The 27,669-nt window shown below is 37.5% G+C and overlaps 7 protein-coding genes across 7 annotated transcripts; 2 read left to right on the top strand and 5 right to left on the bottom strand.

Annotated features, from left to right (window-relative positions):
- Window positions 1-1,128: 1,128 nt before the first annotated feature.
- Window positions 1,129-4,736, bottom strand: LOC148914654 (putative disease resistance protein At5g66900). The gene is made up of 5 exons (XM_008243328.3): window positions 3,778-4,736; window positions 3,158-3,561; window positions 2,669-3,030; window positions 2,312-2,523; window positions 1,129-2,197 (listed from the first exon to the last, which is right to left on the bottom strand). Exons 1-5 carry the CDS (start codon window positions 4,418-4,420, stop codon window positions 1,356-1,358), a joined length of 2,463 nt encoding a protein of 820 aa, XP_008241550.2. The 5' UTR covers window positions 4,421-4,736; the 3' UTR covers window positions 1,129-1,355.
- A 2,774-nt stretch (window positions 4,737-7,510) lies between these two features.
- LOC103339963 (putative disease resistance protein At5g66900) lies at window positions 7,511-11,168 on the bottom strand. The gene is made up of 5 exons (XM_008243329.3): window positions 10,197-11,168; window positions 9,697-10,037; window positions 9,033-9,385; window positions 8,617-8,888; window positions 7,511-8,520 (listed from the first exon to the last, which is right to left on the bottom strand). Exons 1-5 carry the CDS (start codon window positions 10,864-10,866, stop codon window positions 7,688-7,690), a joined length of 2,469 nt encoding a protein of 822 aa, XP_008241551.2. The 5' UTR covers window positions 10,867-11,168; the 3' UTR covers window positions 7,511-7,687.
- Window positions 11,169-11,469: 301 nt separating this feature from the next.
- On the bottom strand, window positions 11,470-14,964 carry LOC103339965 (putative disease resistance protein At5g66900). Its single transcript, XM_008243330.3, has 5 exons — window positions 14,183-14,964; window positions 13,705-14,048; window positions 13,013-13,371; window positions 12,659-12,873; window positions 11,470-12,490 (listed from the first exon to the last, which is right to left on the bottom strand). The coding sequence occupies exons 1-5, from the start codon at window positions 14,817-14,819 to the stop codon at window positions 11,661-11,663; spliced, it is 2,385 nt and encodes a 794-aa protein (XP_008241552.3). The 5' UTR covers window positions 14,820-14,964; the 3' UTR covers window positions 11,470-11,660.
- Window positions 14,965-15,614: 650 nt separating this feature from the next.
- LOC103339966 (Pentatricopeptide repeat (PPR) superfamily protein) lies at window positions 15,615-17,927 on the top strand. The gene has a single exon (XM_008243331.3). It carries the CDS (start codon window positions 15,798-15,800, stop codon window positions 17,871-17,873), a length of 2,076 nt encoding a protein of 691 aa, XP_008241553.3. The 5' UTR covers window positions 15,615-15,797; the 3' UTR covers window positions 17,874-17,927.
- A 3,198-nt stretch (window positions 17,928-21,125) lies between these two features.
- On the top strand, window positions 21,126-22,373 carry LOC103339969 (2-alkenal reductase (NADP(+)-dependent)-like). Its single transcript, XM_008243332.3, has one exon. It carries the CDS (start codon window positions 21,150-21,152, stop codon window positions 22,227-22,229), a length of 1,080 nt encoding a protein of 359 aa, XP_008241554.3. The 5' UTR covers window positions 21,126-21,149; the 3' UTR covers window positions 22,230-22,373.
- An 859-nt stretch (window positions 22,374-23,232) lies between these two features.
- LOC148914653 (RPW8-like protein 1) lies at window positions 23,233-23,820 on the bottom strand. The gene has a single exon (XM_089043267.1). The coding sequence runs from the start codon at window positions 23,818-23,820 to the stop codon at window positions 23,233-23,235; it is 588 nt and encodes a 195-aa protein (XP_088899393.1).
- Window positions 23,821-26,117: 2,297 nt separating this feature from the next.
- On the bottom strand, window positions 26,118-27,017 carry LOC148914652 (uncharacterized). The gene is made up of 2 exons (XM_089043266.1): window positions 26,545-27,017; window positions 26,118-26,457 (listed from the first exon to the last, which is right to left on the bottom strand). Exons 1-2 carry the CDS (start codon window positions 27,015-27,017, stop codon window positions 26,118-26,120), a joined length of 813 nt encoding a protein of 270 aa, XP_088899392.1.
- Between the last annotated feature and the right edge of the window lie 652 nt (window positions 27,018-27,669).

Below are 27,669 nucleotides of genomic sequence, written 5' to 3'. Positions count from 1 at the left end.
AGACCAATTCATAAGAATGCAACATTCGGACTTTGTGGTGGGTGGAATATCTTGTTTACTAGTATAATACATCCAACCGAAGAATTTCATGCGAAATTGCTCAAACTTTACTATTGTGATTGAGCTAAGAATTACGTGCGGAGAGGACACGATATAGTGTCCTATTGTTTCCCTTAATCTAATAATATTGAGCTAGACGTTCAAAGAACAACTAATATGAATGCAACCTTCAAACTTTGTCGTGAGTGGATTATCTTGTTTGCGTGTATCACATGTTGAACAAAGAATTTCATGCGAAATTGCTCCAACTTTATTATAGTGATTGCACTAAGAATTACGTGTTGGGAAGGCACAATATAGTTTCCTAATTTTGTTTTCTTTAATCTAATAATAGTCTTCTTTATTTAGCTACACGTTCAAAGACCGACTCATATGAATACAACATTCAGACTTTGTTGTGTGTGGATTATCTTGTTTGCGTGTATCATACGTCGAACGAAGAATTTCATGCGAAATTGCATTAACTTTATTATTGTGAATTGTGATTGAGCTAAGAATTACGTGTCAGCATGACACAATATAGTTTCCTTTTGTTTTCTTTAATCTAATAATAGTCCTCTTTATTTAGCTAGATGTTCAAAAATCGACTCATCTGAATGCAACATTCAGACTTTGTCGTGTGTGGATTATCTTGTTTACGTGTATCATATATTAAACCGAAGAATTTCATTCGAAATTGAATTGAGCTAAGAACTATGTGCGGGCAGGACACAATATAGTTTCCTTTTGTTTTCTTAGAAGAAGCACGAAAACATCAACGTGGTTTAATAAATTTCTTTTGTATTACAAGTACAATTTCTCTTTGTGAGTTTTCAAATTCAAAGGTTTGGGTTACATAACTTCATTGGTTCACACAAGAAATTATATCATTTTTAGAGCAAGAAAAGTTATTTGATTATGTTCTTTCTTGTTTCAACTATAACGTGCTTGAACAAGAAAAGTTCAATTCTAAGTTGATCAAGTATATATCTAGAAGAAGATTATTTTAGGGATAATTTTGAACGTGACAAATCAAACTCTATTTGATGAAGAACATAGTTTGAGACCAATTCATCGCAGTGCTCAATATTCAATCCCCAAATTTGGCAATGCATCTGAAATTAGGATGAAAAAAGTAAAGTGTCAAAGTATTGCACAGTTGGTTTATTACATTGATTTTATCTGCAATATTCTTATCTCATTCTATTTACAAAAACAGAAGGAAAACATTGAAAAAATAAAAATACAGGGAAAATAGGAAAACAATGAAAAACAAATCACACAGGTTACAGACAATCATTGAGAAACTACATGTTTCAGATTTTGGTGTGGTGAAGCCAATTAAGATTGATATTTTCTTTGGCCACATTTATGCTTACGTTGTTTAGGTGAGATGAGAAAGATTCCCATAAATATTTTGTCTCTTCATCACAGATCACTTCCTTTAACTGCTCAAGATCCAAAACAGATAGAGGTAGCTCTTCCAACCTTAAGCACTGTCTCATGTTGATCTTTCTTAAATTGCTTATGTCACCAATGTCTTCAGGCAACTCCCTAATGCTGAAGCAATCAGATATGTCAAGAAAGTCTAACTTTTTGAGGTTCTTCATCGAGCCTGGAAGTTTTACTAGGTCTGTACAGGATTTTAGCCTCAACACTTCTAACTTGGTCAACTTTCCAATCTCTTCAGGCAAGGCAGATAGCTTATGACAATTGGTGACACTGAGCTTCTTTAGTTGACTAAGACCACAGAGCTCGGCAGGCAATTCCACCAAATCATGGCAATAGTCAATGTTCATTTCCTCTATATTCGGGAATGCTGATGAGATTGGGATGGAGCAGTTGCTGAAAGCTTGACCGATATTGCACATGAACAAGGATATCTTCTGCAGACTCTTCAATTCTATGGGGTTCTTGGTTATGGAAAGAATTGAGATGCGTTCTAATCTGATTCTCTTCAAATTTGATAACGAGCTCAGAAGTTGAAAGTTACTTAACTCAGCTGGTAAGAAACCATAATTTGTGACTATTAAAGCCTTCAATTTATCCATGTTCTCCACAGATTCAGGTAAGGCATGGTTCTCTGTCTGGAAATTCAAGACTAGAACCTCAACTTCTGGTACTTGCATGTTGTGCCATTTTCCTGAAAATACACCGTCTGCAAAGTACCAACATGCTAATTGATGTGAGTGTGGGATGAAATTAATACGAAACTACTAAAAAGTTAATGTCTGCATGTATGCGTAATTGCGAAAGAGAGAGATGGGACAACCTGTTGAGATAGATAACAGGCGAGCTTTCATCAATTGATGCTTCTGTTCTCTCCACCACTTGGGAGGTTTGTTTCCTCGTATGTCTATAATCAGTCTTGTTCTCTGTTCGGCTGGTTCTAGTTTTGAGTAGTAGATAGCTAGCTCTCTAAGAATATCATGTTGGGTAACAAAGTGTTCATTGTAGTACTCATCCCCCTCCATATTTTCCTTCCTAGTGATGATCAAAACTAAGTTACTTAAAAGAGATTTCTTCAGATAACATATTGCAATAACAAGATATTAGCAGCAGCAACAAGTGCTGAGTAGGAAAAATAGAGTGAAGATATCATATAAGAGAAAAATAGAAGCAGGCACACCTTGTGACTACAAGATTAGCGAGACTTCGCTTGGTGAGCTCGTAGAGGTTTGCAATGCACTCTGTGTCTTCATCTAGATCATATAACTCTCCCCATATATCAATGAGGGCAGCAGCAGGGATTCTTTGGTCTTCAGGAAATGAACCCAGGTCTAAGAAACATTCCTTTATGATAGCCATTTCTTTATCCAATGCTTCTAAGCTGCTTTGGAGACAAAGAAGCAATTCAGCCTCTGAATCATGAACAGTAGAACCTCTAGACCATTCAATTACTCTCTTTTTCCAGATCTCTATAGGCTGCCCGCAAAGTGATCTCCCAAGCACTTTAATGGCTAGTGGAAATCCCTTACAACGCTCTACCATCTGCAGTTCAATTTTTGAAAATGAAGTCACATACCAAAATTCAGGTCTCTGAAAATCATCTCAATGATTTTATGAAGATGGGAAAATTTGTAAATAGCTAAAAATGTGCATTGCAAGTAAAAAGTACCTGTCTTGAAAGATCTTGTGGAATAAGAGAGCTCTTATCTCCCAAGGATGCTGAATGATGAAAAAGTTTCATTGCATTGTGATAATCCAATGACTGTAAAGAATATGGAGAGCCAAATCCCCGAAACTCAGACCTTGATGTCACCAAAAGCTTGTAATTTGGCATTTTAAATTGATCAAACTTCTCCAGAAGGGATTCTGATCCAGACCAAACATCATCCAGGACCAACAGTAAAGGATTTTGTCCTTGTTCCTTGAGAAAATGGTGCAGCCACTTAACTGCATTTACTTCATTTCCGAGAGTAGGTACTTTGGAACCCCTGCATCGATGAAGTTCTTGAACAATACGTTCCAAGTTGGGGTTGCTTGAAACAGTGACAAAGAAGATATTGTCCCGGAATGTATCTATCCAAAGAAAATATAGGAATGCTGTCATTAAGGTCTCTTTCAAATCTGTCTACGGTTGTACAAAGATTAAACATATATAATTGCAGTCCTAGTATATCCAAAGAGTAAGAAATGTGTGTGGCAATTTTCTCAAGAAAACATGTTCCTAGCAAATATGTGTATATAAGGCCAGCTCTTGATCAAAGCTCACAACTGAAAAGGAATAAAATATACCTTTGACTTCCTGATCTCGACAAAATGCTGTTGCCAAAGTGGTCTTGCCACATCCTCCAGGAGCGGTCAGAACAAGCATTGACACCCCATCTTTAAGATTAAGAAGCTTCCTCTTCAACTCCTTCAAAGGAAAATCCAACCCAACTACAAGCGCCGGAAGTTCAGGTGCTGCACCCCAAACTTCAGTCTCATCTTGATATTGTAACACCAAACTTGATTCAATTCGGCTGACCACCTTCTCTATGTTCCTCACCGAAACCGAGCTCCCCTTCACATCCCTTATGCCCTGCACATTCAGCATATCTAAAAGCCCTAGAAGAGATTCGTTCCAATCAAGAAGTTTGTTGGCATATTTGTACTTTTTATAGATGTTCCACGCACGAATCTTTGAGCACTTGTGGACCAGCTCTATGCCCTTCTCCATCCCTACTTTCAGATTTTCTAGTTCCTTATCTGGGAGATCCAAATCCTTGTTGTATTTTTCTATTTCTTTGATCAATGGGTGTAAACTGTCTAACCTTGATATGATGGCTTTGAAGAGGCTTTTATATATGACATTCTTGCCGATCAGCTCCTTGAGGCCATCATACAACACATTAAACAGTGCTCCTATACCAGCCCCTCCAAAATCTGGTCCTCCCATTCTTGATCCTTAGCAACAAAACCCAACACCAAAATCAGACAACTTGTTCAAGTTACCTCTAAACTTGGAAGCCAATAAGTTCAGAACCAAAGAAACAGAGTAAACCAGAGACTCAAAAGCAGGAAATACAAAGCTCAGCTTTCTCTTTCTTTATTGGCTTATATGCACGATAAGATAAAGAAGAATTTCAGAAATGATGTTACTGATCTGCGAAGCTCGGTGGAAATTTCTATTGACTGGTTGAGTTAAACGGGCAATTGCATCAACGTTTCTAGGAAACATTCATGGGGAGAAAACTAACCTCCCAGAAATTGCAGGTAGTGGTCAACCAGAAATTGTACTTTTGTGAGGATAAGTTTAAAGAAAGACGACAAAGACATAAAGACAAACGGTAAAGTAATCAAACACACATATAACCAGATGCAGAAATTTACACAATAGGCCACGCTCAAACTAACCAATCATCAATCATGAAGTGGTGCGGTTACTTTATGCCTAAACTCAAACCTTTTTTTTATATATTTATAATGGTTTAGGTCAATTTTCATTTCCAAAAATTTGTATTTACACACTTTCCAAATCTAATTGTGAAATGATAACACAATAATTTTAGAGTTTTTATATTTAAACCTCACACTTCTCTTTGTTCATCCCAACTTTTAATTCAAATTATCATAATTTCTAAGAACACCTCACTATTTTCATCAACTACCTTTAAATACACACTCAACATAAAAAAATAATAACAAAAAATTCATCAACCTCACACCTCACACCCCACACCCCTCTATCTTACTCCTCACAACTCTAAGTTCACATCAACCTCACGTTACTTAAAAGAGATAAAAACATTGTTGTCAAATGTGCAGCAGTATTATTTTATTATTATGGATTTAGGGTTTTAATGAAGATATTTGAGTAATTCTGCTGTTAAAGTTACTGGGTTTTAATGATTTTTCTCGCAGGGTTATTGACGATCCACAAGCCACTATTTGCATACCATATTTAGGGTATGTGAAGAGAAGATGAGAGTATAATAGGATTGAAAGAGAAGAGTAATGTGGCAATATAGTGTAGAGGAGTTTGTGTTTTTCTAAAACTTAATATGAAGAGTGGTGGGGTATTGTGGTGAACCGACTGGGCAAAACTTATATACTAAACTCAACGGCACGAGTGAATTTAATAATAAACATAAAAAAAAATATTTATATCGAGAGAAATGAGAAGGAAGAAAATTGACGGAGCTAGGGTTTTATTTTATTTCAATATTTATAAATTTGTGACCTCTTTTCTCCTTTTGTTTCTTTTTATAGAGGTCCATTATGACACCCGTTTCTGGCTTTCCTCATTGAGCTCCACAACCCTATCAATCATGTTCCGTAATTTTTGAAACAACTATCTTTGTGCAAGACAAAAAAAAATTATTGGCAAGGCTTGGGGTTTGTGCGAGACAAAAAAAAAATAATTTTAATTTAATTAGAAAAGAAAGACAAAAAGAGAGAGAGGAGATAAGAGAGAAGGAAAAGAACGAAAAAAGAAAAAAGAAAAAAAGAGGGGAGATGAGAGAAGGAAAAGAAAGAAGAAAAAAAAAGAAGAGGGAGAGAAGGGAGAAGGAAAGGATCGAAAAAAAAGAGAGAGGAGAGAAGGAAAAGAAAAAAAAAAGGTTTGTATAGGTTTAATTTAAGTGGGTTGGAACATATATAGTGTAGGTAATATTTTTTTAACAAACATTTGGGCAGCCCCTTTCATTTAAGCTCCGCGCATGATGGGGTTCGAACCTCTCCCAACTCGAATGTTTGCAGCCACTTAACCACCACACTGCTGATGACTTCATGATTATAAACTACGGAATCTAGTATATATAATATCCCGACTTGAACTTTCAAAAATTAAACAATTTAAGTGGGGTTCAAACCCCAACCAACTCCAAATTTTTGGAGCCACTTAACCACCACGCCAATCATCATTTTGTGATAACAAGCTATGGAATATGTATTTATAATATATGCAAGCTGTTTCTCAAAATAGAAATTAACATAATTACTTATTGTTTTATATTGTTGATCAGTTACTTAATTACTTAATATAATTTATTTCTTTTCTATTTAATCCATTTAATATTATTGATTATTTTATTATTCATTATAAGTGCTTACATTACTAAATTCCCCTTCAAATTGTTGCTTAATTACTTAAATCTCTATAATATTTATTTTCTTTGTTTAATACTTAATTCTTTCTTTGATAAATTTATTTATGTTCTTAGTTAATTTTCAATCTTCACTATTATTTTTTAAGTATAGTAAAGTGCCTAATTTTCATGAAAAGTCAAGTTGGTTTAATTATTTTTCAATTTTTGATAAATAATAAATATAAGAACGTGTACCATGTCCAATGAATAATGTGAAATAAGGTTACACATGTATCTTACCATGCAATTTATAAAGTATAAAATATTGTACTAAAAAATGATAAATAAATTACTATGGGGTGTTTAATTCTCTTCATTAATTACTCCATATTTTCTAAGTCACAGAGTTTGTCAACTCGCAATATAATAAACTGAAATCACTCAAACCCACTATGCAATGCATTTCCTTCCAATTTTTTGTGTCAAAATAATAGATGATTGACTAAATAAACTTCTTCTAAAGTTTCATTAAAAATTTTCATGTATTTATCACAATTTCCGTGGTTTTTATCCAATTTTTATCGATATCGATATTTTCTCGATATTTCCATCGATATTTCCGTGTTTTTGAACCACCGATATTTTCGAAACTATCGATATTTAAGACCTTGGTTGAAACAAACGAATCAATTATTAATTTTTTTTCCTTTCTTTCTCCTGTCCATGAAGCCAAAACCATAAACGAAACAAACTTAGCAATTTGAAGCACATATTAGGTGGATTCAATTACTTGAGTAAAGCTAATATTTTAGCATTGCGACTAAATTGGAGTTTACAGCTTTTAAATTTTTCCAAGAAGAATGGTAGACTATTGTCTTCTTTACTGTATACTTCTTTCGCACAAGGAAGGGTAGCCCCTGCCCTCCTCTGTCCTTCCTCATAAGAAATTAAATCTCTACTAAATTGGTAATTCCAAATCCTCTCATTCAAACTGTTTTTACCATGCAAAAATATCTCATACAAAGGCAAATGAAAAATAAACACCACAAAAGAAAAGAAAACTAGGAAAATGAAAAATTGATACACAAATCACACAGGCATTGCCCCAACATACGTTTATTAAGGACAGTCAGCTCTCAAAATTTGTGGAGCCAATGCAGGTTGAAGTCTTCTTTTACCACCGATATCCTTGTGAGACGGGATTTGAACATTTCCCCCCATAATATTTCTGTCTCTTCATCGCATATCACTTCTTGTAACTTCCCAAGATTCAAAACTGATACAGGCAACTCTTGCAATCTTGAGCATTGTCCCATGTTGATTGTTTCTAAACCACTCAATTCACCAATCTTTTCAGGCAATTCCTTAATGCTGAAACATTTATATATGTCAAGAAAGTGTAACCTAGTGAGGTACTCAATGGAGCCTGGAAGTTTTACCAAGTCTGTGCAGCACCTTAGCCTCAATACTTCTAAGTTGACCAGTTTCCCAATCTCTTCAGGCAAGGCAGATAGCTTATGACAGTTAGTGACGCTGAGCTTCTTTAGTTGAATAAGATCACAGAGGTCGGCAGGCAATTCCACCAGATCATCGCAATAGTCAATGTTGATTTCCTCTAGATTCGGGAATGCTGATGAGATTGGGATGGAGCAGTTGCTGAAAGCTTGACCGATATTACACATGAACAAGGATATCTTCTGCAGACTCTTCAATTCTATGGGGTTCTTGGTTATGGAAAGAATTGAGATGCGTTCTAATCTGATTCTCTTTAAATTCGATAACGAACTCAGAAGTTGAAAGTTGCTTAACTCAGCAGGTAAGAAACCAGAATTCGTGACTATTAAAGCCTTCAATTTATCCATGTTCTCCACAGATTCGGGTAAGGCATAGTTGTTTGTCTGGAAATTCAAGACTAGAACCTCAACGTCTGGTACTTGCATGTTGTGCAGTTCTTTTGGAAACAGTCTGTCTGCAAAGTAACAACATGCTAATTGATGTGAGTGTGAGGTGAAACTAATATGGAAGCATGTATATGTGTAGTTGCTAGAGAGACAGATGGGACAACCAGTTGTTGAGATAGATAATAGGCGGGCCTTCATCACTTGATGCTTCTGTTCTCTCCACCAACTGGGAAGTTTGTTGTTACCACGTATGTCGAAAATCAGCCTTGTTCTCTGTTCTACTGGTTCTTGTTTCGAGTAGTAGATAGCCAGCTCTCTAAGAATATCATGTTGGGTAACAAAGTGTTCACTGTAGTACTGATTCCCCTCCTTCTTCTCCACCTTCTCCTTCTTCTCCTCCTTCTCCACCTTCTCCACCTTCTCCACCTTTTCCTTCCTGGTGATGATCAAAACTAAGTTACTTACAAGAGATTTCTTCAGAAAACATATTGCAATAACAAGTTATCAGCAGCAACTAGTACATGAATAGAAAATTATAGGGCGAAAATATCATACAAGAGAAAGACAGAAGCATGAACACCTTATGACTACAAGATTAGCGAGACTTCGGTCGGAGAGCCTGTAGAGGTTTGCAATGCACTCTGCATCTTCATCTAGATCATAATACTCTGTCCATATATCAATGAGGGCAGCAGCAGCGATTCTTTGGTCTTCGGGAAACAAACCCAGGTCTAAGAAACATTTCTTAATTTCTTTATCCAATGCTTCGAAGCTGCTTTGGAGACAAAGAAGCAGCTCATCACCTGAATCATGAACAGTAGAACCTCTAGACCATTCAATTAATCTCTGCGTCCAGATCTCTAGAGGCTGTCCGCAAAGTGATCCCCCATGCACTTTAATGGCAAGTGGAAATCCCTTACAATGCTCTACTATCTGCAGTTCAATTTTCAAGAATCAAATCAATTACCTTTTGATTCGCATACCCAAATTCAAGTCTCTGAAAATCATCTCAATGGTTTCTTGAAGATGAGAAAATGGTTAAAAACTATCTAAGCTTCTTTATTTTAATTTTAGTTGTACATCACAAGTATGCTTAAATGCATGATTACTCAACCTGATATGGTGAAATGGATGTGCTCACTCGTCTGTATGGATGCTTTGTGTAAAAAGCGAACATAATTTATTTTCCTCCTCTTGTAAGGCATGAATAAGCATATATATAGTGCATTGCAACTAAAAAGTACCTGTCTTGAAAGATCTTCTGGAATATGAGAGCTCTTATCTCCCAAAGATGCATAATGATGAAAAAGTTTCATTGCATTGTCATAATCCAATGACTGCAAACGATATGAAGAGCCAAATCTCCGAAATTCAGACCTCGATGTCACCAAAAGCTTGTAATTTGGCATTTTAAATTCATCAAACTTCTCCAGAAGGGATTCTGATCCAGACCAAACATCATCCAGGACCAACAGTAAAGGATTTTGTCCTTGTTCCTTCAGAAAATGGTGCAGCCACTTTACAATATATTCCAAGTTGGGGTTTTTCGAAACAGTGACAAAGAAGATATTGTCCCTGAATATATCTATCCAAAGAAAACATATATAATATAAGAATGCTGCCATTTACAAAGATGAAACCTTCACAATTGCAGCCCTAGTATATATGCGAAGAAAGAGCAAGAAATGTTTCTATAAAACCAACTCTTGATCAAAGTTCACAATTGAAAAGGAATTAAAGATACCTTTGACTTCCTGATCTTGACAAAATGTTGTTGCCAAAGTGGTCTTGCCACATCCTCCAGGTGCAGTCAGAACAAGCATTGACACCCCATCTTTAAGATTAAGAAGCTTCCTCTTCAATTCCTTCAAAGGAAAATCCAACCCAACTACAAGCAGCGGAAGTTCAGGCGCTGCACACCAAGCTTCAGTCTTAGCTTGATTTTGTAACACCAAACTTGATTCAATTCGGCTGAGCATTGGTTCAATTCGGCTGAGATCCTTCTTCATGCTCCTCGCCGAAACCGAGTTCTCCTTCACATCCCTTATGCTCTGCACATGCAGCCTCCGTAGAAGTGCTTGGAGAGATTTGTCCAACTCAACAAGTTTGTTGGCATATTTGTTCTTTTCGTAGAACTGCCACTTACGAACCTCAAAGCACTTGCCGACGAGCTCTATGCCCTTCTCCATCACTTCTTTTAGGTCTTTCAGTTCCTGCTCTGGGTGATCCAATTCCCTGTTGTATTCTTCTATCTGGTCGATCACTGGCTTTAAAGAGTCTAAACTTGACTTGAAGTAGTTGAGGATCTTTTTATATTTGAAATTCTTGATGATCAGCTTCTCAAGGCGTTCATACAGCTCACTAAATAGTGTTCCTAGAACAGCCCCTCCAATAAGCTCCCCTGCTCCTCCCATTCTTGATCCTTAGCAACAAAACTCAACACCAAAATCAGAAAACTTGTTTGAGTTTCATCTCAACTTTAAGACAGGAGCACAAAACAGCATCTTGGTAGATTGGGAAATAAGGAAAAGTGAGACACTCTTAAATTTGGAAGCCAAGAAACACAGTAAACAAGAGACTCGAAAGCTGGCAATACAAATTTTTCTCGTTCTTTGTTGGCAATCTTGCAAGATAAGATAAAAGAGGATTTCAAAGATGATTGACTCTATTAGGAGACTTAATTACAACTTAACCGGGAAATTGCACCAACGTTTCTAGGAAAATTCCATGGTCTGAATGGTCTGAAAAATAACCCTCCATACGATGTGTCAAAAGTAGTTGACAGCTGTCAGGAGTTAATTGGCCGGGAATACTGACGCAGAATGCTTACTTTGGCACCCCCACTTCCAGGAAACTTTTTCTCCCACCACACTGCAGGTATTGGCCAACCCAAAAAATTGTATTTCTGCAGATTGTTTCTCATTAATGAATGTGACAAGTCTAAAGAAAAACGATAAAGACAAACTGTGTGAAGCAACCAAACGAAAGATGCAATAATTCACAAGCAAAAACTGGTAAATACAAATTCTCAGACACTCATTTCATTTCACAAAACAGAAGACCTTTCAAATACAATTTGCAGTAGACACATTTTCATCTTGTTCTGAAAGAACATCAAGAAAACAAACAAGAAAATTCCAACCACGAGAGGAAAATTAAGAAGTTGCTCCAACATTCAGTAAGAAAAAGACAGGTCTCAAAATTGAAGCTAGTGGAGCCAATTCAGGTTGATGTTTTCTTTGGCCACCATTATGCGTGTGCTTCTGAGACAGTTCAAGAAGGGCTCCCACAGACTTCCTGTCTCTTCGTCACATATGACTTCCTCTAACTGCTCGAGATCAAAAACTGATAGAGGCAACTCTTGCAATCTTGAGCACTGTCTCATGTTGATATTTCTTAAATTGCTTATTTCACCAATGTCTTCAGGCAACTCCCTAATGCTGAAGCAATCAGATATGTCAAGAAAGTTTAACTTTTTTAGGTCCTTCATCGAGCCTGGAAGTTTTACCAAGTCTGTACAGGACCTTAGCCTCAACACTTGTAAATTGGCCAGCTTCCCAATCCGTTCAGGCAAGGCGTATAGATTATGGCAGTTGGTGATGCTGAGCTTCTTTAAATGAATAAGATCACAGACCTCGGTTGGCAATTCCACCAAATCATGGCAATAGTCAATATTCATTTCCTCTAAATTTGGGAATGCATCTGAAATTTTGACTGAACAATTGCTCAAAGCTTGACCGATGTTACACATGAATAAAGAAATTTTCTTTAGACTCAGAAATTGTATGGGGTTCTTGGTTATGGAAGGAATCGAAATGCGCTCTAATCTGATTCTCTTCAGATTTGATGATGAACCCAGTAGCTCAAAATTACTCAATTCAGCAGGATATGAACCGTAATTTGTGACTATTAGAACCTTCAATTTGTCAATTTTCTCCACAAATTGAGGCAAGGCATAGTTCTTTGTCTGAATATTCAAAACTAGGACCTCAACCTCTGGTAGTTGAATGCTCTGCCATTTTGTTGAAAACACTCCATCTGCAAACAATATGCTACAAGATATGAGCTGTGGAGGGAAATGAAATGAAAGTTCTCCTCATATCCTAGTGTGTGTGCTTGTCATGAGTTCGGGTACATGTGCATGTGTGCATGATTTCATACATCTGAATTTTCTAAAAATAAAGAGAGCGAGAGAGATGGAACAACCAGAGGAGATAGATAAGAGGCGAGCCTTGATGGGTTGAGACTTCTGTTCTGTCAACCACTTGGGTTCATTGTCTTCACTTATGTCTACAATTAGTTTTTTTCTCTGTTCTATTGGGTCTTGTTTCGCGTTATAGACAGCCAGCTGTCTAAGGATATCATGCTGGGTAACGAAGTGTTCAATGTAGTAGTCATCCACCATCTCCATATTCTCCTTCCTGGTAATAAAAGATTAGTCGCTTAAAAGATATTTCTTCAGCATACAGATTGCAATTATAAATTAAGGTTAGCAATTGTTCGTGAATATGGAAATTTGAATAAGAATACTATACATATGAGATATAGAACCCTGCATACCTGGTGATCACAAGATTTGCCAGACTTCTAGTGGTGAGCTCGAGGAGGTTTGTAATGGACAGAAAGTCTTCATCTAGCTCATATAACTCTGCCCACATATCAATGACAGCAGAAGCAGGGATTCTTTGGTCTTCAGGAAATGAACCAAGGTCCATGAAACATTCTTTGATGATAGCATCTTCTTCATCCAAGGCATCTATGCTACTTTGAAGGCGAAGCAGCAACTCAGTCTCAATATCAAGAATAGAACTTTTAGACCAGTCTCTCAGTCTTTTACGCCAGAACTCTGTAGCTCGTCCTCGAAGTGAGTTTCCGGTCACTGTAATGGCCAGTGGAAATCCATTACAGCGCTCTACTATCTGCAGTTCAATTGTTCCAATGAAGTGAATTACTATCTGACTTGCAGACCGAATGTTCAAGTTTCTTAAAACAACTCATTGGTTTCATGAAGATGAGAAAATGGTTAAATGACTATCTAGTTTCTACTTTTCTTCATTCTTATTTTAGTTTTAGTTCACAAGCAAAATAGGCATAACTGATCATTTGGAGGTTGATATGGTAAAATGGATATTCATTTGTGTGTATGGGTACTTCGCACAAAAGATGAAAAATTATTTCCCCACTTTGTTCCCCCTTTAATATTTGAGGCATAAATAAGCATATATGGTGTAGATTGCAGGGTAAGAAATGACCTTTCTCAGAAGATCTTCTGGAATACTAGAGCTCCTGTTTCCCAGAGATGCTGAATGATGAAAAAGAGTCATTGAATCTTTATCATTCAATGATTCTAGAAAATATGGAGTACCAAATCCTGGAAACTCATATCTTGATGTCACCAAAATCTTGTCATTTGGCCTTTTCAGTCCATCAAATTTCTGAAGAAGAGATACGGATCCTAACCAAACATCATCCAGGACCAACAACAGAGGATTTTGTCTTGCATCCTCTGAATTCATGCTTTGATTTACTTCTTCAACAAAGTCTAAGTTGGGCTTTTTTGAAACAATGACAAAGAAGATATTGTTGTTGAATTTATCTATCAAAAGACAATATAAGAAATCTGTCATATAAATCTGTACCATTGTGCAAACAAAGAAACATACAATACAAGTATTAATAGTTACTGTTTACCAATAGAGGGAACAAATAAAACAGAAAATGCAATCATACCTTTGACTTCCTTATCATGACAGAACTTTGTTGCCAATGTGGTTTTCCCGGATCCTCCTTGAGCAGTCAGCACAAGCTTTGACACATCGTCCTCAAGAAGCTTCTTCTTCAAATCCCTCAAAGGCTCGTCCAATCCGACTGTAACAGGTGGAAGTTCAGGTACTGCACACCAAGCTTTAATGTCCAATTTTTTTGGCAACACAACCTCTTCTTTTATTTGCAATTTATCAATTTTCTCTTCAATGTTCATTACCCTATACAAGGTCTCCTTCCCATCCCTTACTCCCCCAACGTTCAGTATGGTTAACAGTCTATTCAGACATTGGTCCAAATCAAGAAGCTTTTTGGTATATTTATACTTTTTGTAGGTATTCCACCGGCCAACGGTGGAGCACTTGGGAACAAGCACAGCACCATTCTTCATTTTTTCTTTGAAATTTTCTAGTTCCTCCTTTGGACGATCCATCAAATTGTTGTACTTTTCTATGTCTTCGATCAGCGGTTTCAAAGAATCTAGCGTGGATTTGAGATCTCCAAGGAGGGATTTAAACATCATGGTCTTGTCCTTCACATCCTTAACAACTTCATACAGCACAGTAAACAATGTTCCTACAGCACCCCCAGCAAAAAGATCCATTCTCGACTCTTTACAACAAAACCCACCACGCCACCAAAACCCAAAAACTAACTTGAAATCGTATAATTTCAATCTGAAGTTGAAGACAAGAGAACAGAGTGGTATGAAAAACTCAATGTTCTCTTGATTTGTAATTGGTGATAAATTAAATACCCAAGATAAGGGAGAATTGATTCTTCCGACAAGTGGAAGCTCAGAATTTCAGAGTTAGCCCCCTCCCCTCACCCCACCCGTTGACTGACCAAGCACATGATGCTTAGCTTTGAAGAAAACTTCCGCGGCATCCTACCCTACTGCTTCTAAAAAATATTGATATCCCATTGAAAGCTGGGGACAAAAGTTTTAACAACTACAGCGCATTGATTAGTCAAATATTAAACAAAATATCCGAACTAATCAGCATGGTATAATATAATTTATGTCTTAATATTAATATAGTAACATGCACGTTGAATCCCTTGACCTGATGAGATGACACCTAGAAATTGGATGGAACCACCACCACCACCACCACCACCACCACCATCCTGCATCTATGTTTTTAAACTCCATTGACCAAAAACAGTAGCTATGAACTAATGCGCGGTTTCTTCTCTCTTTCGGCAAAGAACCTTCCTGCCTTAAACCCAGTCTCCATTCCTTGTCCTTCAGACAGACGACTCACTTCCAAGTCTTCAATCAAAACACACGGAAGAGGAAGAATGAAGAAACACATGCTTTGTTTTTGTTTTTTGAAGACAGTGATGTTACCTCAACCCAATATATTCATGTTCGGTTTCTTTCTTACCTACCTACTGCAACCAAAAGAAGACTTTAGCCCATTTCATCAACTCTGCCCCAAAAATTTCTGAGACCCAATTAGCGAAAGTTGGACCATGTTATTAACTTTGGCCCATAAAAGCTTTTCCCTTGGCGCGAAAAAATTGAAGTCGTCTTGTATCTTCAAAGAATCAAACTTTGCTTTCCACCACGGCCACCATGAAATCCTTGACTCTCAAAATTTCCAGGTCCTTTTCTCTGATTTGCTTTAACAGAACCCATTCATCATCTTCCCGAACCCAACTAAACAAACCTCTAATTGAGAAAACTTTCTTCAAGTCCAACACCAAAGACGGCCTCATAAGCCGCTTGTGCAAGGACGGAAAATTCAAAGAAGCCATAGACATTCTTTGCGAGCAAAAGCGCTTGGCAGAAGCGGTTCAGTTGCTCAACCGAATAGATAGGCCCTCTGCTTCTATATACTCGACCCTGTTGCAGCTTTGTCTTCAACAACGAGCTCTTGTGCAGGGCAAATTGATCCATGCCCACACAAAAGTGTCTGGGTTCATGCCCGGGCTGTTCATTTGTAATCGTTTAATTGACTTGTATGCGAAATGTGGGAGTCTTGTGGATGCCCAGAAGGTTTTTGATGAAATGTCTGAGAGAGATTTGTGTTCTTGGAATACTATGATTTTTGGGTATGCCAAAGTAGGGCAGCTTGGTGAAGCTAGGAAACTGTTTGATGAAATGCCTGAGAAAGATAATTTTTCTTGGACCGCAATGATATCAGGGTATGTTCGCCATGAAAGGCCTAAAGAGGCTTTGCAGTTGTATAGGACGATGCAAAGGCACGATAATTCAAAGTCTAATAAGTTCACAGTGTCTAGTGCTCTAGCTGCTTCAGCAGCCATCCAGAGTTTAAGATTGGGGAAGGAGATTCATGGTTATATAATGCGAACTGGGTTGGACTCGGATGAGGTGGTTTGGAGTGCCTTGTCAGATATGTATGGAAAATGTGGGAGTATAGACGAAGCTAAGCGCATTTTTGATAAGATGGTGAATCGAGATGTTGTTTCGTGGACAGCCATGATTGATAGATATTTTGAGGATGGGAAGAGGGAAGAGGGATTTGCTTTGTTCTCGGACTTGACGAAGTCGGGCATTAGGCCGAATGAGTTCACCTTTGCAGGGGTTTTGAATGCCTGCGCTCATCATGCCGCTGAGAACCTGGGCAAGCAGGTTCATGGGTACATGACACGGATAGGATTTGACCCCTTGTCGTTTGCATCAAGTGCCCTTGTTCATATGTATTCAAAGTGTGGAAACACAGTGAATGCAAATAAGGTGTTTAAAGGGATGCCCCATCCAGATGTGGTTTCATGGACTTCCCTGATCGTCGGATATGCTCAGAATGGTCAACCTTATGAGGCTCTTCAGTTGTTTGAATTGTTACTTAAATCAGGTACTAAGCCTGATCACATTACTTTTGTAGGTGTTCTTTCCGCTTGTACTCATGCTGGCTTAGTTGAAAAAGGACTTGAATATTTCCATTCAATTAAGGCAAAACATGGTTTAGCACATACTGCGGATCACTATGCCTGTGTAGTTGATTTATTGGCTCGAGCTGGCCGATTTGAAGAGGCTGAGAATTTTATCAATGAAATGCCAATGAAGCCGGATAAGTTCTTGTGGGCTTCCTTAATTGGTGGTTGTCGAATTCATGGAAACCTCAAGCTGGCAAAGCGAGCTGCAGAAGCATTGTTTGAGATAGAACCTGAGAATCCTGCTACTTATATTACTCTAGCCAACATTTATGCTACTGGTGGCATGTGGGATGAAGTAACAAAGGTCAGAAAAACAATGGATGAAAGAGGGGTAATAAAGAAACCAGGTTTGAGTTGGATTGAGATCAAGAGGGAGGTGCATGTTTTCTTAGTAGGAGACAAGTCCCACCTGAGATATGATGAAATACATTTCTTTTTGCATGAGCTTTCAAAGAGGATGAAGGAAGAAGGGTATGTCCCTGACACAAATTTTGTGCTGCATGATGTTGAGGAGGAGCAGAAAGAGCAGAACCTCTCCTACCACAGTGAGAAGCTTGCAGTTGCGTTTGGCATCATTTCTACTCCTCCAGGAACACCAATCAAGGTTTTTAAGAATTTAAGAACATGTGTAGATTGTCATACTGCGATTAAATTTATTTCTAAGATTGCTAACAGAAAAATAATAGTGCGGGATTCAAATCGGTTCCATTGTTTTGAGGATGGGAACTGCTCATGTCGTGACTATTGGTGATTTGAATCACCATTGTTTTGAGTCCTACCACAGAATGCGATCTGGAATTTTCCTCGGGTGCTGATTGGGTCCTAATCGACATTTTTGTATTGGATATCTTTTCTTTTCTTTTGGGATTCGTTACATTATTGGCCTTTCTTTTCTTAGCCTGGGCCAGGCCCAATTTTTTTCAAATAAAAGAACTATATCCGTGTGCTACGATACGAGGTCTTGGAAATAGCCGGGAACTGCTTGAGACCACAATGGTAAATCGCCGTATTAACATCAATTAGGCTTCATTGTTTGATCGTATGAGAAGAATGGAACCAACACCCATTCAGACTTGCGAACTGTTTGCAGCTACATCTTTCAACATCAAGCGTCCTCATATGGCCAATCAAACATCACCAATGAAATTCAAAGCATATCTTTACAGTTTATGAGACTCGGTACATTATACTACCCTTTATTTAAAGTTATTTGTGGCCACTCACATGGTTATTTATTGAAACTACAATACTACCAATCTTGTAATGCAAAAGTACTTAGCCCTCTTGCCTGGTCTAATACTTTGAGGAAAGAACTGAATACGTATGAAAAAATACAGTTTTCTTAAGGACTCTAGAACAATTCGTATTCACGGAACAAATGAAAAATTGTTGGAATTTTAGGAGGTGTGTGACGAGTGTTTGTGATGCTCTGATACCATTGTTGATTTATGTGATGTGATAAAGGGGTTTAGGACGATAGGACTATAGTTGAAATAAAGTGATTTTATTACATTGGAGGAAAATAGTACATAGCTTAATGTACATAAGGTTAGGCTAATTGGTCTTCTTCATAGCTTATTGGCTTATTGGCCACCACATTTGACTTAGATTAGTTTGGGCTATTTGGCCCTAGCTTGAGCTCGTCTTCAATCTTCTTCCATAGGCTGGGTAGCTCACATGTAGTTCCCTTCTGGATCGGGAGTTGTGGTGGTTAGCTTAGATTTGGGCAGCTTGTTTGCTCCCACATAGATTGGGAGTTCTATTAGTTGACTCCCCCACATGCAGGACTTAGTTTGGGTCGGGTAGCTTGTAGCTCCCACATAGGTTGGGAGTTTATTGGTTTTCTCCATATTTCATTGTAGGTTGGAATATTTTATATACATGATTGTTTGCGACTTAGCGTCGGTCCACCGACTTGGGCACTTTCTCCCAACAACATGTTTGTAGTCATGCTCTCCATTCACTTGTCACTTTTTCTAGAATATTCTACCATATTCATTTTGCTTGCCGCCATGCAACTTCTTTATTGTGAGCTCTTGACTTTTCTAGAACTTTGTAGAACAAATAAGCATTAGTTTTTCAACAAAAACAAAAAACAACACAGAAGGAAAATGCTCATGACTTGACTTTACATAGAAGTTCTCAAAAAGGACATACCATGCTTTCTTAGAGCACTTCCATCCATGTGGACAAAGACTATACAATGATTGTCATTATTCACGTAAATAATAGCAGCCTCTACAATTTTGTTTCCATCTCTATGGACAAAGATAAATGCAATTATTATTCACTTTAATTTGTTTTCTATTTTTTTAATACTTAAGCAATTAATTTTGATAAGATTTTTGGTTGCCACGTGTCACTATTTATTATACAATTGAAATACTTCCGGTCCCCATAGTCCGACACAATCGAGTACAAGAACGACTCAATCATTGGCGGAGATGGTTCCACCGGATCACTACGTGGGGAAATATTTTCCTTCAGATGACGTAATAGTGTCATTATTTCGGACACGAAACGCACCACAGGAACTGACTATTGGCATTGTTCACTTGAGGAACCACGTATAATGGTTTTCCTTTTTTTTGTTTTGCCTTGAATAAACTATTTAAAAAATGAAATTGGAAATCCAAGAAAATATCAACAACAAAAATGACATTAAATTGAATAAAACGGCAATTATTTTTTTTACCTAGTCGCCAAGATTTTGACCGCTTCGAACATTTGTCCACGACCCTCCAGCTTCGATGCAAGAGCCTATTTGTATTTTTACACAAATGAAATTTAGTAGTAGGAATTTTGGTGTGGAAAGTGAAAACTATTGGAAGGAGAAGAATTTGTATGAAGATTTAGTGTGAAAAGTGAATAATATTGGTAGGTATTTATAGAAAAAATTTCCAGAATTTTTTGATATTTTTTTCAAATTTGTTCGATTTTTTTTTTTCAAATTTTTTTAGCCAAAAAATGAGCAGCCGTTGGATTGAGCAGATTTTCATATCAAAGCCTCCAAAAGAAGTCACATGGCTTGTAGTAGGGGTGGGCATCTTAAACCGAAATACCGAAACCGTACCCTAACCGCACCGTGCACGATTTCATACCGTTTTATTTGGTACCGGATATTCGTCCGTACCAATCGAGTATGGTAAGGTAGCGGTATCAAGATTTTGATACCGGTCAATACCGTACCGTACCGAATAGTACTCTATTGAAATATAATTTTTTTTTTTCATTCTCTCGCTTGCCTTTCAATTTCTCAAACGCTTTTGTCATTTATGTTTGGATTGTGTTTGTATTTTTGTAAGCCATAAGGCATAAGTTTAACTCTTTTGGTTTGTAAGCCATAATGCATGAACCATTTGGATTTGATGAATATGTTGACGGATAAATATTGATTTGGTTGATTTGGATATTGAATATGTTGATGGATATTGAATATGTTGATTAGGATTTGGATATTGAATATGTTAATGGATATTGAATGTTGAAAATGTTGATGGATATTGAATATGTTGAATATTTGAATTTGTAACTTAAGCATAACTTATTTTGGTGTTGAATATTGAATTAGTTCATTTTTTTAGTTGTATCATTTTGGTACCGAAATGGTACCGATACGATTGTACGATGCACCATAATACCGTCTGCACTGATTCAATTTCCGGTATCGATAATGCTCAATACCGTCTGCACCCCTAGCTTGTAGCCTTTGGTTTCTAACAATGCTGATAAAAAAAAATTAAATATCTTGAGCTGACGCCAGCTGCCCGAAGGCGGACGGGCCAGATCTCCCCATGGGCTTGACTGGACTCATGGGTCCCACGCCTTGCCCGAGCTGGAGCTTCCTTAGGCCCCTCCTGCCTGCCTGGGCTAAACCCTTGCGGTGGAAGTGCTCTTACACTCTATCATTAATTCTTTCACTTCACCCACCCTCTTGCTACACCTAACGCACTCTTTACTTGCTTTACCCACCCACATGCATACCTTCATATCCTGGGAGGAAATTAGGAAGCTAGAAACAATAAAGATGAACAAGGGAGAGGAAGAGAAGAAGACAATGATGAAGAAGCTCATTCCCAACAAACAGATTGTCCTGAGTCACTATGTAACTGGGTACCCAAAAGAGAGTGACTTTGGATTGCGATCCTCTACAACCAGTTGCACCCTTTCCCATGGTTCCACATCATCTGCTGTTCTTCTAAAGAACCTATACCTTTCCTGTGATCCTTACATGCGCCACCGCATGTCCGATCATATCTCCCATTCTGGGACTATTGTCCAGTCCTTCACCTCTGGCTCTGTCGTTGTGGGATATGGCGTGTCCAAAGTCATAGAGTCCACACATCCAAGCTTCAAAGAAGGTGACTTTGTTTGGGGCATGATTGGATGGGAAGAGTACACTTTGATCACTACCCCTGATAGCCTAAACAAGATCAATTTTACCGACGTACCCCTCTCATACTATGCAGGCATTCTGGGCATGCCAGGAATTGCTGCTTATGCTGGATTTCACAAAATATGCTATCCCAAAGAAGGGGATTGTGTGTATGTTTCTTCTGCATCAGGAGGAGTTGGTCAACTTGTTGGTCAATTTGCCAAACTTATGGGTTGCTATGTTGTTGGAAGTGCCAGCACTAAAGAGAAGGTTGATCTCTTAAAGCACAAGATGGGATTTGATGAAGCATTTAACTACAAAGAGGAGCATGATTTGGGTTCGGCATTAAGAAGGTACTTCCCGCAAGGCATTGACATTTACTTTGACAATGTGGGCGGTCACATGCTTGATGAAGTTATCTTGCACATGAAAGTTCATGGCCGGATTGCACTCTGTGGCATGATTTCTCAATACAATATTGAGAAACCAGAGGGTGTACGCAATATGTTTAGCCTGATCACGAAGCAGATCGAGATGAAAGGGTTTGTTGAAAACGATTTCGGGCATGTGTATCCAGAGTTGGTCGAGTTATGTATCAAATACTTGCAGGAAGGGAAACTGGTCTATGTTGAAGATATTGCTCAGGGGCTGGAGAATGCTCCATCTGCTCTTGTTGGAATTTTCTATGGCCGCAATGTTGGTAAGCAGGTCGTTTGTATTGCTAAGGAGTAAGACACTTCTGGCAATATTAATAATACATATTAAGTGAATAAGGAACCTTGTCTTACTACTAGTTTACACAATCAATCCTGTGCTGGAGTGCAAATAAAATAATAATAATAAACTAAATAGTAATTTCGTAATTATAGAATATTATGTTATTTTTCAATCCAATGTCTTTGAGTTTGGACAACAGCTGCTGTTTAATCTGTCAAAGAACCACATGTAACCAAATTCAGAATCATCAGAGAACTCACTTTGGTGCTGACTGGACAGTCTGCACAAGCACTCTTCAATCCAGAAACCTTACTTAGAACTTTACTTCCCCATTGATGAAAGTTCAGTTGATCCCATCTCCTACACAGGGCCTTCATCTCAGCCAAAATCCTTTTAACATCCAGTTAAGTTTTCGTGACATATATATGTGTCAAAATCATAGATTCAAGTTTTCATTTTATTTGCTAACGAGTAAGATAGAAGAAAATAAGGTATTGGATACCTATATTCTAACCAGTAAATGTATCTGAACCCGAAATACCAAATGTTGATAGACTTAAAATTCAGTAGACACAGAAAATCTAGAGAGTTACAGTCAAATAGTCATGTGGTGTTAAAATATGGATAGACAGCATGGTTCATATTTCATAGGAAAATGATATATTATTAATAAATAAATACACGTGTTACAATATGAATGAATTGATAACACTACGTAACAGTGTGACTGTCATCTTGAAAAGTTACTCAGTTTAGATTAGTTACTCAGTTAAGATGGATCTAGTACATAACATTCAAATTGTCTTTTTTAATAGGGTTGTTCCAATAGTTAAAGTACAGCATGTTGGCTATTAAAAAAAAAAAAGGGAATTTCGAAGGTCCCCTTGACTTTTGGTTCCCTCCAATTGCATTGAAGGGATTTGATTTGCATCAGTTAACACCAACATCAAGCATCCAGAACACTAACTTTACACAATATTCAATCCATAGTTTTTGGGACAGAAGCTGCTATATAGATTTATTCTGTGATAGCCCCACATGTCACCAAATTCATAAGGATTCGCTTTGGTGCTGCTGACTGCACAGTCTGCACAAGCCTCTTCAATCCAGAAAACTTACCCAAAACCTTACTTCCACTTATGTTAAAAATCCATCCCCTGCCATCCCCATGCACATCCATTTGATTCTTTTGATCCCATCTCCTACACAATTCCTTCATCTCAGTTGAAATCCTTATAACATCCAGTGCCACCTTAACTTGCAAATCAATAGTAATCAGCCTCCGAAGAGAGTCATCCAACTCTTGGAGCTTCTTATAGTACATTTGGCTCTTCCATAAGTTGCAGCAACCCGCATTCGAGCACTTATCGACTAGTTCCCTGCCTTGAATCAGCTGTAGACGTATTCGGTAAATGACATCGTCTGGGAAATCTTCTTCAGAAAGACGATCAATTTCACTAATTTTTGGAGTGATGGTTTGAATTGTGAATTCTAGTTGTGCAAGAATAGACTCATACATGTGTGCTCTCTCCCTTGCTTGTGAAACAGCTCCTAGTAGCGCCTCTAATGCGCGTCCTATAGTAGCCTCTATAAGGATTTTTTCCATAGTTAGTACCTTTTTTTTTTAAAGAAGAACCAGCATTAATGAGTATGAGAAATGAGGGAGCAATGCTTGTGTCATTTATAGGAGTGTTTTTGGTAGGCTATATATATTACTTACACATATAACTATTGGAAAGACAAGATCAAGCTGGCATGGACTTGGTCTAATACCGCACGGAAAAGACAAGATCAAAGCCAGGACTTCACCCAGAAGAAATTTGACTACATGCTACGTATACAACTAAATTGCTGACATGGTCAAGACTCCAAAAGAGAAATGGAAAATTGTAAAATGCATGAAACTTTCCAAGCAACGCATCAAATTAAGTAGCTAGCTACTGAACCTTCTCCTTCACTTCCCTCAACTTGAGTGTAGTGCAAGAAATCGAATATAATGGGTAACGGGGAATTGGGAAATTACAATTTATACAGAGGAAACAGGAAGCAATATTTGTTTGATTTATTTTTGGTGAAACTACACGGGTATACTATCACAAGATCAAGGCATGGGCTTGATCAATGAGTAGTCCACAATTTACAACTAAGCTTGCTCACAAGGTCAAGATACCTAATCGAGAAATTTTACATGCAATTAATTTGCAAGCAAGGCATGCAAATTATAAGCAGCTACTCGACCTTCTTCTCATTCTCTTCCCCGACTGTCACCTTGTTCTGTATCTTCTTCACTACCTTCTCACCAAACATGTCGTAATACCTTTTCAATTGTGCCTTTAATTTCTCCTCGCCTCTCTCTATCTTGTCCTGGTACTTGACATACATTGCTGGAACTGTCATGCCCGTGACAATACCTACATCAAATTTTCGCATTCTCTGTGTACCATTTATTCCAAGTCTATCATGATTTCATTATTTATTACGAATAAAGCACGTACTAAAATGTTTGTTAACATACAAAGGAACAAATTTTGTGACACTAACTTATATTATATTGTGTCTTTTAACTTATCTTATCAGATTGTGAATTCAGAACATGAAATTAATTAGATAAGTGAGTTTCCTTTTTATTAGTCATTACCTATATATTGAAGGGTAAGAAGATCGATGGATCTTGCTACACGGAAGGGTAGCCACAAACCAGAGATAGTTCCAACAAATACAAACCACTCTCTTTTGATCCCTGTCTTTCATATTGATGGTGACCAAGAAGAGAGAGAGAAGCTTGAGAATTTGAAAATGTAATTAGATTTATGAATTTTTCTAACTATTTTTTCCTATCCAGCAAGTCTCTATTGAGTTTTGCTCTTGCTTTTCCTTGCTCACATTGTTGTTGGGTTTGGCCTCTTATCTTTTGTTAGGTGGTTTGTTAATTCTCTATATTGGTTTAATGAGAACCTTTCGGCCCAAAAAATCTACTTGAGAACTATTGTCAAAGAATAGGTTGTTTTTGTTGAATGTTAGAAGCTATATGACAAAGTATGGACCTAAATATATGATTTATGTTTTTTATGATTCATGTACTTTTGCTTTATTAGAATGAAATTATTATGTTTAAACGAAAAAGAATAAATTAACCCCAAAAAAATTCCTTTCGTATTAATCTTTATTGTATACTTAGAAAGGGGCCTCAATTAATTTATCGCCTAAACTCAGGGCGGCCCTCAGAAAGATAATATCATAAGGTATCGACTTAATGATCTAATACTTCTGAAGCAATTTCTTCTTCGTTTACATGTAAAACAGTAGAAACAAAGAAGAAACAAAAAGAAAACAATAGACACACCGCGTGGATGGAAGGAAAAACAAAGAAACAAAAAGAAGAAAAAGACCATTCACCGACTCAAGCTATTCCAGCAGGTCAACAATGCTCAAGAAAATATTGTACAAAACCAGTTTCCTAGTAACGCATGCTATGTAACTACTGAACGTCCTTAGTCCAAATTAGTCGATTAACCTTTGGTTCAGACGTATTAACCATTAGCTAATTATTCACTTAAAAGAGCATAATATTAGTCATAAAAAATACTTGCAATCCACAGTTCCAGAGAGAAATATTGAATTAAATATATTTGTGCAATCCACGTTTAAGGTTATACATCATTATGTGAAGGGAAATGCGAGTAATTATTAACATGAATAACGTAACAGTAACATGTGAACGACTTAGAACACATGCGACCAACACAACAACACTAAGTTAAACGCTAACTCCAATAACATATTACGCTAATTAGAGCATTTAACCCAAATTAAATCAATTGACAATGAATGGATCGACTCAAGTTGTTACTTGAACACAATGATTAAGTATCCTAACATGGGATTCTATACACTCAAAACCGACTACCAATCCTTGGACAATGCCTTAATATGCCTCTTGGATTGTGCCTTCACCCACTCCCAACTCGACTTTATGTTCAGACATATATGGAGAATCAGATTAATTGCTAAAAGTGCTAGGCCGAAAAAACCACATGCCCACAACAACGCTCCAAGCAAGTTTAGCAAACATAAAAGTCCCTCCTGGCAGAATTTGTAGAGGAACCATAAACCACCGGCAACCGCAGATACAAACCATTTTCGCTCTGCATTGCGCACTGGACTGGTTATCGCTTTGTCCATCTTCATAGCGGCAAGGGGTAACTTCTCTGTGATTTTCAAACCTAGCAACTTTGGAGACTTCCTGTAAACAAGAAACTTCTCTCTACTCAGTTCAATTACCTTGCACAATAAATTAATTTTAAAACAAAAACACAAAAACAATCCTTACTTTGAACGAAGCCTAATGAGCCCGTTGCTCCAAAGCAACAATAAAGCACCAAGAGCTATGACCAGCAACAAAACAAAGATCATCCTTGTGCAAAGCAAGGTTTCCATCCCATTCCTTGCTGTCTGCGCCCCCAGTTTTTCATAGAGTCCTTTGAGAGACGCATCTAATTCAGAAAGTTTGTGTTGATGAGGCACGCTCCATATGTACTTGCCCCTCTTCGACTTGTAGATGTTGCGAACGCACGTTATACCCTCGTGAACTTGTCTTTCCAGACTCTCTATTTCTTCCTTCGGGCGACCCAAGTACCTGTTTAGCTTCTCCATCTCTTGTATCAATGGCTGTAAAGACCCTAGGGTAGCATCCAGCTTTCTGAGCAAGGCTGGACAATCTTTATGTTTCTTGATCGCCTTTTTAACGAAACCGACCAGCTCCGAAACTGCAGCACCTAGAAAAACCTCTCCTACTCCTGCCATTTTCGATCCTCCAAAGGGGTAGTAATTATTTCAGTCTAACTCGAACACTTAATTATAAGGTCGAACCATTGCCTCTATTTTTCTGGTCCAAATTGGAAACTTCTGCATGCGACTTTTGAAACGAAGAGGCAATTTCTCTCCACTTGGACAGCCTCCCACCCAGTTCGAGAAGAAATTATAAAGTAGAATTAGATATGGTCACGTGGTATAACTTGTACTTAGAATATGGGTGGACAATAGAGTTGATATTTACTCTTTTAGACAATAGTATCAATAAATATCTACTTATATTATAAAACGTGGACAAATTATACCACATGACTGTACTGTCATGCTACACTATGGCCTTGTGTCTTAATTTAAAATAACTTCATTTTGCTTTTTAAATTGTTGGGCGAATGGATTAACATTAAAATTATATTTTCATCTTTCAACTTTCATGGGAATCATTTCGAGACACGTGTTTGGTAAATTATTAGTAAAATCTAAACTTAATTATATATACATGTTAAAAATGATCAGAATTTCTTCAATCAAGCGTGATCGTTACTAGAAACACATCATATTGTTTTAAATTTTATATTAAATTGCTCCATCATTATAATGGTCCTTTATGACTAGTAGCTTTTTTGGCTCAATTATGGGACATCCA

The sequence above is a fragment of the Prunus mume genome, linkage group LG8 (genome assembly GCF_029339155.1).
Source record: "Prunus mume cultivar Tortuosa linkage group LG8, ASM2933915v1, whole genome shotgun sequence".
NCBI lineage: Eukaryota > Viridiplantae > Streptophyta > Magnoliopsida > Rosales > Rosaceae > Prunus > Prunus mume.
Note: the sequence above shows the minus strand (reverse complement) of the source record. Positions and strands in the feature narration are given on the sequence as shown.

Coding starts and splice junctions, on each gene's coding strand:
- LOC148914652 (XM_089043266.1), bottom strand. CDS start 27,017: ATGGCAGGAGTAGGAGAGGTTTTTCTAGGTGCTGCAGTTTCGGAGCTG. Junction 26,458..26,544: donor CTCATTAGGCTTCGTTCAAA/GTAAGGATTGTT, acceptor TCTTGTTTACAG/GAAGTCTCCAAAGTTGCTAG.
- LOC148914653 (XM_089043267.1), bottom strand. CDS start 23,820: ATGGAAAAAATCCTTATAGAGGCTACTATAGGACGCGCATTAGAGGCG.
- LOC103339963 (XM_008243329.3), bottom strand. CDS start 10,866: ATGGGAGGAGCAGGGGAGCTTATTGGAGGGGCTGTTCTAGGAACACTA. Junction 9,386..9,696: donor CAGAAGATCTTTCAAGACAG/GTACTTTTTAGT, acceptor ATTGAACTGCAG/ATAGTAGAGCATTGTAAGGG. Junction 8,521..8,616: donor ATTATCTATCTCAACAACTG/GTTGTCCCATCT, acceptor GTTACTTTGCAG/ACAGACTGTTTCCAAAAGAA.
- LOC103339965 (XM_008243330.3), bottom strand. CDS start 14,819: ATGGATCTTTTTGCTGGGGGTGCTGTAGGAACATTGTTTACTGTGCTG. Junction 12,874..13,012: donor GCAAATCTTGTGATCACCAG/GTATGCAGGGTT, acceptor TTTTATTACCAG/GAAGGAGAATATGGAGATGG. Junction 12,491..12,658: donor CCTCTTATCTATCTCCTCTG/GTTGTTCCATCT, acceptor TATTGTTTGCAG/ATGGAGTGTTTTCAACAAAA.
- LOC148914654 (XM_008243328.3), bottom strand. CDS start 4,420: ATGGGAGGACCAGATTTTGGAGGGGCTGGTATAGGAGCACTGTTTAAT. Junction 3,562..3,777: donor TCGAGATCAGGAAGTCAAAG/GTATATTTTATT, acceptor TTCTTTGGATAG/ATACATTCCGGGACAATATC. Junction 2,524..2,668: donor GCTAATCTTGTAGTCACAAG/GTGTGCCTGCTT, acceptor GATCATCACTAG/GAAGGAAAATATGGAGGGGG.
- LOC103339969 (XM_008243332.3), top strand. CDS start 21,150: ATGAACAAGGGAGAGGAAGAGAAGAAGACAATGATGAAGAAGCTCATT.
- LOC103339966 (XM_008243331.3), top strand. CDS start 15,798: ATGAAATCCTTGACTCTCAAAATTTCCAGGTCCTTTTCTCTGATTTGC.